General features: G+C 48.1%; 1 protein-coding gene across 1 annotated transcript in view; it reads left to right on the forward strand.

Moving 5' to 3' along the window:
- The first annotated feature begins 2,435 nt into the window (after positions 1 to 2,435).
- The window catches only part of EZR (ezrin), a 59,359-nt gene continuing 50,925 nt past the window's right edge, over positions 2,436 to 10,869 (forward strand). The window contains exon 1 of the mRNA XM_004368804.3: positions 2,436 to 2,599. Within this exon, the coding sequence (XP_004368861.2) occupies positions 2,588 to 2,599 (12 nt within the window). The 5' untranslated portion in view covers positions 2,436 to 2,587. The remainder of the gene's footprint in view (positions 2,600 to 10,869) is intronic.

Genomic DNA, 10,869 nt, shown 5'->3' on the forward strand with positions numbered 1-10,869 from the left:
AGAGGGAATAGACTGGCCAAAAGAGGTCAAAATCTCCGAAAAGTCCTCCTGCCACGCCTGCTTCTGAAATGCCCTGGTCTGCAGCTTGGGAAGGCCACGGGTGGCTAAATGACCAAGGCTCATCAAGAAGCGGTCCATGCCATGGCAGGCTAAGCATTACCATGAGCCGAATACCTTGCGAGACGCTTTGCATGCATGGTCTCATTGAATCCTTGCCAAGTCTATGAAGGGAGTGCTACTATCAACTCCATTTAACAAACTGGGAATCTTAAAAGGTTTGTTACTTCGCCCAAGTCACTGGTTTCTCAGGAGGTATTTGAATGCTTACTACTGCCAGGTACTGTTCCAAGCATCTTCCATGAATTAGCCCACTTAACCTTCCTAACAACCGTATGAAATTGCCGCCATTGTTCCGCTATTTTACAGATGAGAAAACTAAAGCACAAAGGTGTTAAATAGTTCGCTAGACTCACACAGGGAGTTAGTGGCATCCCCGGAAGGGAATTTACGGGGAAGCCCTAGTTCTCAACCTTTAGCCTACATCACAATCACCTGGAGGGCTTGTTAATTTGGGGATCGCAGTCCCTAGTTGTTGAGTCCGCAGGTCTGGGGCAGCACCTGAGACTTTGCATTTCTAACGAGTTCCCAAGTGATGCTGATGCTGCTAGTCTGGAGACCACACCCCTCTGGAGTTTGCTCTCTCAACCACTGAGCAACAAATCCTCCTGGCCACCAAAAGTACATGCCTTTTGAGTTTTTTGTGTTTGTTTTGTTTTTTAAATTCCTCGGGAGAACCATTTGCAATAATAATAAAAATAACTCCGATAATTTCAGGGACGACTTCCCATGGAAAGAATAGCTTTTTGTTAGTCAACTCCTCTAAGGACACTAATTCGTCCTCTAATCAGAGTATTGGAGAACAGTGTTTTCTATTCTTGCAACGTCGCGGAATCGGGACGCGGTGGTGGCCGGGCCACGTGCGCGGGGACGCACCCCGCAGGTCCCGCCGCTCTAGGCCGCCCTCAGAGCTGAGGCCTGGTTTAGGCCCAGGACAACGGAGTGACCGACTACGGGCAGCGCCACCCCGAGACGGCACAGCAACTCCTCGGTGGCTGCCCGCCACTCCAGGCTTGTTTAGGTTTTCTTGATTCCCTCTGTCCAGTGTGGACAGGCTCACACCTTACATCTACCCTCAGGAGAGGAACCAGACTGCCAAATTCTCTCCACCGGCACAGGCCGGGGAGCGACGACCGCAGGTCTTTAAAATGGAGACATGATGAGAGCGCCCTCCCGGCCCGCGGCCATCTTGCGTCCGGGGCGCTCCTCGCGATCGGGCCGGGAAGGGCGCGGTCCCACACGCCCCCGCCCCCCCCCGGGCTCTCCCGGCCGGTCGGGAGTGGCACCGCGCATCGCCGACCTCGCGGGTCCGCGCTGCCGCAGGTGTGGCGGGCGGGTATCCGGGGCGCCGACGCGAGCGCCAGGGCCTCCCCCGGAGCCGAACCCCGGGCTGGGCCGCCCCCCACCAGGCTGCCCGCGGCTCCCGGGGGACCAAACCGCTGGCCGGCTTCACGGGCCCGCCGGGCTGCCGCAGCCTTCCTCCCGGAATAGAGCGGCCGCGCAGAGAAGGGCTCCTCCAAGGGGCGGCGGCGGCGGTTTCAGCCCCGGGACAAACGGTTGCTCCACAAAGTGAAACTTGCTGCGGGCGCGTTACCACCGCTTCCGCCGAGCCCGGGGACTCTGGGGCGCCGCACATCCGCGCCCCCGGGGGACCCTCCGGCCTGCCTCACGGCCCCCTCCGGCGCCACCCGGAGCCCCTGTACCCGTTCCCGCGCACCCCTCCAGTCGACCCCACGGCCTTCCCCAAACCGACCCGACCGCCCCTCTAACGACCCCGAGCGCCCCACTTCCCGTGCTCCCTGCCCCACGGGTCGCAGAGACGCCCAAGGCCCTCCCCTGAGCGACGCAGCTGTCCCTCTCCCAGTCCGCGTGCGCCTCCACTTCCCGCGCTCCCCACCTCCCGGGCGGTGAGGCCCCTCCGGCCGATCCCACGGCTCTCCCCAGAGTAACGCGGCCGCCCCTCTCCCGGTTCCTCTGCACCCCCACTTCCCGCGCTACCTGCCCCCTGGGGCGCCGAGATTTTTTTTTTTTTTTCCCCCTCTCCCATGGCCCTCCCCGGAGCGGCGCGGCGCCCCCTTCGCGGTCCCCATGCGTCCCTAGTTCTCGTTCCCCGGCACACTGAGACCCCCATGGCGTTCCCCGGCACCCCCCTCCGAGTCCCCGCTCGCCCCCGTTTCCCGCGCTCCCCGCCCCTTCGGGCGCCGAGGCCCGACCCCGCCCAGGCCGCAGGCTCCGCCCCGCCCCGCCCGGCCCGCTGTAATTGCAGGTTGGGCGGTGACTCAGCCGCGCCCGCCCGGCGGGTTTTTAAGCGGCGGCGCGCGGGGCGGCCCGAGTCTCGGTGCGCTGCGCGGGAGTCTGTCGTTCTCCGTTTCACGGCTTCCTAGCGCTCCAGATCGGGAGGGTTCCTTCGCCTGCTACTACTGAGAGTTGTGTTTCCGAGGGATTGAGGAGAACCTCCCAGGAACCGAAAATGCCGAAACCAGTAAGTGGCCCAGTGCCAGCGCTGGACTGGGTGCGGCCGGCGTATCTGCAGGGGGAGCGAGTTACCTGGCCGCGTGGGGCAGCTACCTGTAGGACAGGGCTCGCTTCTAAACGGAGACGAGGACGGCGATGGGGACTCGACTCCCTTTGTTATTTGCTGACCCTTTTGTGGGTTGTGATGTCTTTCTTTTTACAGTCCTTTTCTGTCTTTGTGAACCATCTCCCCCCGCCCCCACCCCAGGAGTTACGGTCTTTTAAAAAAATTAGAATATCTACTTTTTCACGGCTTCAGTCTGTTTTAAAAGTGTATTCGAATGCAACTTTGAAGTTTCTTAAAAAAGAAAGCTGTCTAAATCGCAGCAAGAGCCCCAGACGACGTACACCAACTCCCGAGTTCCTTCCAGCGTCCGAAAGTGAACGTAACCCAGACTTCCCTTGCAGTTCGAAAGGCGCCTGGGAGATGAGACACGCCTCTCTGGCCGGCAGCTTCGCTCCAGTGCATTTTACCCCAAGCTGTGCTCTGTGGACGGGAATTGGCTGGGGGTAGCAGGATTCCATCTCTAGAGGAGGCTTAGTAATGGACTTGAATTGCAGATGGAGGCAGCCAGTGGGGTTTGATAGGCTCCTTGGCGCTCTCTGGTCTCCCACTGCTGGTCAACATCAGCTGATTACAGTACTGCTGAACCTTGCTCCTCCGTCCTCTTTAATCTGATTTGTGCTTCAGATCCGGGGTTAGATCGGTGGCCAGGTCTGCAGCGTTAGGCTTTCTTTTAAATTGTGGGAACAATCGGGCTCTTTGGGACTGACTTTTCTTAGAAAGTTGTATCTACCTGCTTTAACACAGGTGAACCGGTGAGGAGACACTGAGAAGAGGGCTTAAAATGTTTTGAGTTTGAATCACAATGGAGAAAATAAGCTGGGGTCATTACAACTTGAAATAAAAGACACATATAGAGTTTATTTCTAATTTTTCAAATAAGTTGATTCTGTAATCGTCGTGCTCCCATACTCTTTCCGTTACTTTTTAGATTCCCCAAAAGGAGTTGTTTATGAAAAGTCATCTTTTACTGTTACATTAAATTACTTTATTGATGTTAATGGATACAGAAAGCAATATTGTTTTCGCCTAGGTTACATCATCAGGGTGATTCATTCGTGATGTAGAATTTTTTTTTTCCTACACAAAATTCTTTTCATTTCAAATTTGCAGGAGGCATGCACTACCCAGGCTTTGCAGTGCCTGTGGTGTAAAACTAAGCTAAATAAAACCCCCTTCCTCAGTGCCAGCTCAGCAAGCACGTGATGCGGAGGACTTACCGAGAGATTACTGTTTCGATTGTGGCTTGCTTTATTTCGCTAAAAGATGGCAGAGCTTAGCTCTTAAGATATCACTCAGAAAAAACGTCTGCAAACCTGTTCCTATCACTACTTTTCTTTCCCATTTCTTATGATGAATGGTAATTGATTTTTATTTTTTGTCAGGTATATTTTAATTTCAATTTGTTTAAAAAACTTTTTTATGATGAATCAGAAACTTTAGCAAAAGTTCTGCCAAATTGAAGATAGTTCTCGCGCTGCTAAGGAAGGACGAGGCCATCACCTGGCATGCTAGAATCCCAATAGTCAGGATAGCTTTTTGAGACACTCTGTTTTGTATAATGTTGAAAATTAGGAATTTCAAAGGTTTTTGAGAAGTCTGCTTTTAGGCCAGCCCCACCTGTTTGCTGTGGGAAATTCTGCCTGCCCCCTTTTTGGCAGGGGAAGGTCTTGGAGATTTTGTCTGGTGAGAGAAACATACTTCAGCCTTTCTTTGTGTGACTTGTATTAGGGCCACGCCACAGATCACTGAGAAGAGCTTAGTGGCCTTCAAACATTTGTGTATGGTGCTTCTAAGGCGCTGTTATTGAGAGTCTACTTTGTTTTTCTGCCCCGGTAAATGTGAAATCCGAAGCTTCCACCAAGTTCTGTAGATGTGTCCTTTAAACAAACTGTTCTGGATTCTAATTATTCAAGCCCAAGCTAAGAATTTTGTTAGGTATCTTCAGTATGACTTGACATTGTTTAACAACACAGTTACCAATAAAGATGGAGACATCTGAATAATTGGGGTTCTGCATTCATTACAACCGTTAACCTCTGAATTCATCAGGCAGAGTATTTTTGATTGATTTGTCTAAACTGAGTCAGTTGACGATTTTACTCAGAAAGCAGTATAAATGAAATGCTAATTTGCGCGTTTCCTCTTCATACTGCTTCTCAAGTCACCACTTGTTAAAAAAAAAAGTAATCGTTCATTCACTTGGCAAACACCTCTGGGCAGGTAGCCTGCAGGTGGGTGAGCCGGATTCTTGGCCTCAGGGAAGCTTTCCGGTCTGGTCCCGGACCCAGGACACACACAAATGTTGAAATAGGAACTCGAAAACTTGGCTGAGTGCCTGAAACAGTAAACCGCCTGATGGGGAGGACTGTTGAGAACTAGCATTGCACCTGCATCTTGCTTTAGGGCTGTGGGTGGGCTGATCAGCCAGGCCCTCCAAGCGGGGACACCTGTGTACTTTGTCCAGTTTTGCTTTTCCCACAGCTGCTTGGGGCTCGCTCATGGGCAGCTGGTAGACTTCCAAGAAGAGTGATTTGGGGGTCTCAGGGCACAGTGCCACTGCTCATGCTTGTCACCAGGATTTAGCAAGCTGTTGGGCCTCGTGGTGCCCCGACCTGGGACATTGTGAGGTTCGTGCACAGGGAGCTGGTTCAGGAAGCAGGCCCTGTCCTAAGGATTAGGGTGAGTGCTGAGCACCTCTTCTTCCGTCCTTTCCCCCACACTTGCTTTCTTGATTGTTACGAAAGATGACATGGGCCCTTAGAAAGGAAAACCACTGCTCGAGCTCAGCAGTGGAAAGGGTGTTGCCTTCAAGGCCTGTGACCAGCGTAGTGAGCAGCTGAGCCACATTCAAGTGGTACAAACAGAAGCCTTAGCGGTCCTTTCTAAAGTGTTTCCATAGCCGTTTCTAATGTGAAAGTGGATTTACCCTTCATGAAGACAACTGCGAGAGTGTGTTCAAAATTCTGTGTAAACTGAGATAATCATCTCTCAGATTACCTTGCCTCCGGTTCCCTGCTGAAAAATGTAATCCACTGCAAGTTAATGTTTTAGCAGGACAGAACTTACTGAATATACTGGTCCATTTTCCATGGCCCCCCACCAGTTGAGGCAGATGCACAGGGTCTGTTTTCTGCACGCCCCTCCTCCTCCACCATGGGTGGTGGGTGAATTGGGGAGCTAAGGTTTGGCCCTGTGGTGGTGAGAAATGCTGGCTGGGAGTGTGGTCACTTGCTATTGTCATACCATAAGGCAGGATGAGTCTGTCCATTCATCTGTGAGCTCAGCAGACGTTTATTGAGCCCGGCCCTGCTGGTCCCTGTGCTGGGTGCTGAGGGCACAGACGCAGAAATCCTCCCCTGCCATCCTGGATTTACAGCCTGGGAGGAGACAGGCAGTAGTCACAGAATTAATGTAAAACTGCAACTCTGGAAGGTTGCCTCATGAGGAGTACACTGTGATGCTGTGAGTGTGTACAAGGGTGTGTGTGTGGTTGGGGGCGGGGCAGGAGACCTTATCAGAGAGGTCAGTGAAGGCGTCCCTGAGCAAGTGACCACCGTGCTGAGCAACGTAGAGGGTGAAGAGGTGGACACTAGGTGAAAGGGGAGCAGAGAACACACCGGGCCAACGGGAATGGCATGTGCAAAGGCCCTGTGGTGGGAGGGAGGAGGATGAGCTTGGAGTATCAGATGGAGACCAGTGTGGTTGGGGAGGAAGACAGAGTTTAGGCTATGCAGAGCCAGGCAGGCCCTGTGAAGACGTTTTTGAGCTAAACCCAGTGGGAAACATTGAAGGGTTTTGACAGGAAGGAAGTGACACAATCGGATTTGCCTTTTGAAAGTTCACTACAGCTGTAATATGAGAATCAGTAGCAGGAAGAGGGGTAGGAGGGGGTATGGTAGACTGTTGTATTGCAGATAAGAGATGGTGGTAGCTTGGACCAACATGGTGGTGGAAATGGAGAGAGGTAGATGTATTTAGGAAGTAAAATTGATAGGACTTGGGGATGGACTGGATGTGCAGGGGTTGAGGGAGAGGGCAGTGTCCAGGCTGACTTCTGGTTTCTGGCTTGCATAACTCAATGGGTGGTGGTGCCATTCACCAAGATAAGGAGCCCTGGGAAAGGACCAAGTTTGGGGAGAAAGTTAAAAAACCAGTCGCTGGCGATTCATTCTGACTCATGGTGACCCCATGTATGTCAGAGTAGTACTGTGCTCAACAGGGTTTTTAATGGCTGATTTGGGGGAAGTAGATTGCCAGGCCTTCCAAGGTGCCTCCAGGGTAGACTCGAACCTCCAGCCTCTTGGCTAGCAGCTGAGCACTGTTAACCAGTTGCAGCACCCAGGGACTGAGGGGAGAAGGTGAAGAGTTCAGTTAGGTACATATTGTTAATAAAAGTTGCAGCTGTGGTTGATGAAAGCAGTCCTTGCCTTCTTTCCCCATTATAACTGTCCCCTACCCCAGTGTATGCAAATACTAGAGTTCTTAAACGACAGTTCTTTTAAATCCAAGTAAATTAAAACAGTCCGGTAGCTTTTTAATGTTTGCCCTGAGTGTATGTGCACACCAGTCCACACATAAAGTGAGAAGTTAGGAGTCATTTAGTGCAGTGGTCTCAAACTTCGGTGTGCATAATTATCTGGGGACTTTGACAAAAATTCGCAGGCCTTTCCCAGTACTGCTGAATGGTGATTCTGGTGGGCACTAGAGTTTGAGAACTTCTGATTTAATAGGAAAAGAGCAGCCTTGATTATATATGTCTTTTCTCTGGACCCCAAAAGTGAGGTCCTGTTGACTGAATTGATAGCAGTTATTGTGTGAGGAAGGAATCCCACTGTGGCTCAAACGTTTTCATATCAGGGGAAATGCACTCCGGGGCGCGGGCATGGATGCACAGTCCCTCTTAAAGTTCCAGCTGAAATGCCAAGGGTGCCATTGATGGGTGTTTGGACAATGGAGGGGTGGGAGAAGGAGACAGCTGGATGGGGATCCAACTGCAGGAAGACAAGGCCTGCTAAGATGTCAGCTGGGGTCTCTCTGATTTGAGCTTCTCCCTCCAGGGAGTCCAGCTGCAGAGCTTCATTTGGCAGCAGCCTTTGCTCTCAAATTTTGGCTCTGTTTGTTTTCAAAGAGGAAAAAGGCTAGATAGTCCCTCTTAAATCATAGAGACGAGAGAGATCCCGCCCCTTTCCTCTCACTTCTTCCACACGGACCTTTTTTGTTTGTTGCTGTCCTAAATAATAGTATTGTGATTTCTAACATTTTTGAATAATTTATATTAATGTTTATAGTTTGGTAAAGGAAAAGGATACCACTTATTCTTAGTGAATTGTTATTCTTTTTCTTTGTTATTTATTTTTACTTAGACATAAAACTTTTTGTCTATTTCTGACAATTTGGAGAGTCTTAGGATGGGTTCGTATTCCTACTTTCTTATAGTGGTTAGACATTTTCCCTCTATGGTCTGAGACAATCGCATTCTGCACTCAGTTGCTTTCAAAGTCAGTGAATGCTTTTTTTTCAATTGTAAAGATATAACACAACACTTGCCAATTTAACTTTTTTCTCATGTGCAGTTTAGTGACATCAAGTACATTAATCGCGTTCTGCCACCATCTCAGTGACTGCGTTTTGAGTGAGCTCTTTTATTTCATTTTTGTAGTAGCTATACTGCTAATTCCCCTACTATTCCAATTAGTGTTTAGTTTGAGCACTAACGGTGTGTTTGCCACTGCTTATTAAATATAGGATATTTATTGAACAGACCAGGAGATTGCATTATTTTTCTTCTAACATACTCTCTCTGTCTGTTGATTTAGAGACTAAAGCTCTCATTCCAGAGTTCTGCTAATAGCGTTCTAAAGAACAAAACTGTAGTGCTATAAAATGACATAGAGACTTTTAAATAATATAAAATGCTTATTATATAGTTAATGTACATTATTTTTCCAAATACAATAAAAATGCAAAGAGCTATAAAAAGAATGGTTTCATAATTTATTTCCTGCCTTCTTGTACTTGGCCAAGATATTTAGCCTCTGTGAGCCTCAATTTTTTCATCTGTAAAATAGGAGTACAGAAAAATTTTTAAGTGAAAAAAGTTACATAAAATAACCTGAGACAAAGCTTATGACTGTGAAATCCCAATGATTTATCTTCAGGTTCTGTAAGGTTTTCGTGCTTCTTGTGTGCTGTTTCCCCGCATATCTGTTTTTCAAGCTTTTCAGTGTAACCTGTAGATTAAAGCTGTGGGTTTTAGTTCTCGGCTTCCCATAAACTGGGTGAAGTTTGTCAATAGGCCCTCTAAGGGAAAGCAATATGAAACGATTGGTTTATTTAGGAAAAGGGATCACTGTAACTTTGTATCCTTGATTTCTTTTTCATCCTATATGCCTTCTAGTTGTATTCTCTTATAGGTCTCCTGAGTTCCTTCTTCATTTATTGAAGCCCTACTATATGCCATCATGTGCCAGGCGCAGGGGCTGTCAGAATAAATAAAGATAGGTTTTTTGCCCTTAGGGGATTCTTAGTCTAATAGGAGAAGCAGGTAACACAAACAAAGCTTTAATACAAGTATAGACAGAAGATTAAGAGTGCCCTGGGGAGAAAGGGGCACCGGGGTTTTGAAAACTCCCCTGCTAACCTAAAGGTTGGCCGTTTGAAATCACATGGCAGTGCTGCAGAAGAAAGGCCTGGCGATCTGCTTCCGTAAAGATTACAGCCAAGAAAAAAACTACAGAGCAGTTGTATTGTGTACCACATGGGGTCGCCAGGAGTCAGAACCGACTCCAAGGCAGCGGGTTTGGTTTTTTGGTTCGAGGAGCAAGGGAACCCCCTGGTTGGGTGGTGCTCTAGGTGGGTGGTGCCCTAGGTGGGTGTTGAGCAGGGACTCCCCAGGTACACAAGGGCAGAGGGCGTTTCCAGCAGTACTGGTCAGCTCTGTTGTCCTTTGGCGATGACTCACATTCCATCCTCTAAGCCCTTTTTAATACCTTTAGATAAATGGTAAATTGAAACCTGTATTAACATAATTATTGTTCTTTTAATCTAATGTGATGGAGAAAACAAATTTTAAAAGCAAAAAAGAAAAAAATTTCTGACTCTGAGCCATTGATAAAAGATAGGAGCAAATACCGTCTGAAGATCAAACTATAATAGTCAACGCATCATATTTTACTTCCTTTTAGTTTCGAAGTCGCCTTCCACTTTCCTAATTTTTTTTTTTTTCCATTTTTGCCTGAGAGAAGATCAATTAAAAATTGACTTGACGGCATCGTAGTTTTTTTTGTTGTTTGTTTTATATTAACAGTTGTCATATCAGGTATTGAAAGTAATTGTTTTTGCTTTAGGACCAGGTAGATATACTTGCCCCAGGACCAAATCTGGCTATGGCCTGTTTTTATATGGTCTGCTGGCTAAGAAAGGAAGCCCCAGTGGTACAGGGGTTAAGCACTTGGCTGCTAACCAAAAGGTTGGTGGTTCGAACCCATCAGCTGTTCCTACAGGAGAAGGATGTGGCAGTCTGTTCCCGTAAGGATTTACAGCCTTGGAAATCCTATGGAGCATGCTTACTCTGTCCTGTAGGGTCACTGTGAGTCAGAATTGACTCGGCAACGGGTTTGCTTTTGGTTACCAGCTAAGAGTGGTTTTTAAATTTTTAGAAGGTTGTTAAAAAGAAGAAGAATATGCAACAGAGACCAAATATAGCCCACAAAGCTTAAATCATTTACTATCTGGCCCTTTACAGAAGAAATTTGCCAGCCTCTGCTTTAGGATAAAAATAATTATTGTTAAGCAGTTGTTACAATTTTGTGTATGTTTTATATACAGCCGTCATGGTTAACTACTAGTATAATATTTGGAAGCAGATCTACCTCGTTGGTTCCTATTTTTAAAAAATTGTTATCAAGTAACGAAGAATCTGCTTTGTTAGCCAGTATTAAGTGCATCATAAGCTTGGAGCCTGGACATCTGTTGTAAAGCTGGCCCCAAGGAGCAAGCAGTACTGGTGCTGAGGTAATACTTACACAAGGCTGGTATTCGTGCTGGCTCTTTGTTTCTGTAGAGAAAGTGGTAGTCTCTTGTGTCACACTTGCTAAGCCATTGAGTAATGACAAATATTTGGCATATGCTAAAAGAAAGCAATTTGTACCTGATATTTGAGTGGAAAAAAG

Source organism: Trichechus manatus, unplaced genomic scaffold (assembly GCF_000243295.1).
Source record: "Trichechus manatus latirostris isolate Lorelei unplaced genomic scaffold, TriManLat1.0 scaffold00002, whole genome shotgun sequence".
Classification (NCBI taxonomy): Eukaryota; Metazoa; Chordata; class Mammalia; order Sirenia; family Trichechidae; genus Trichechus; species Trichechus manatus.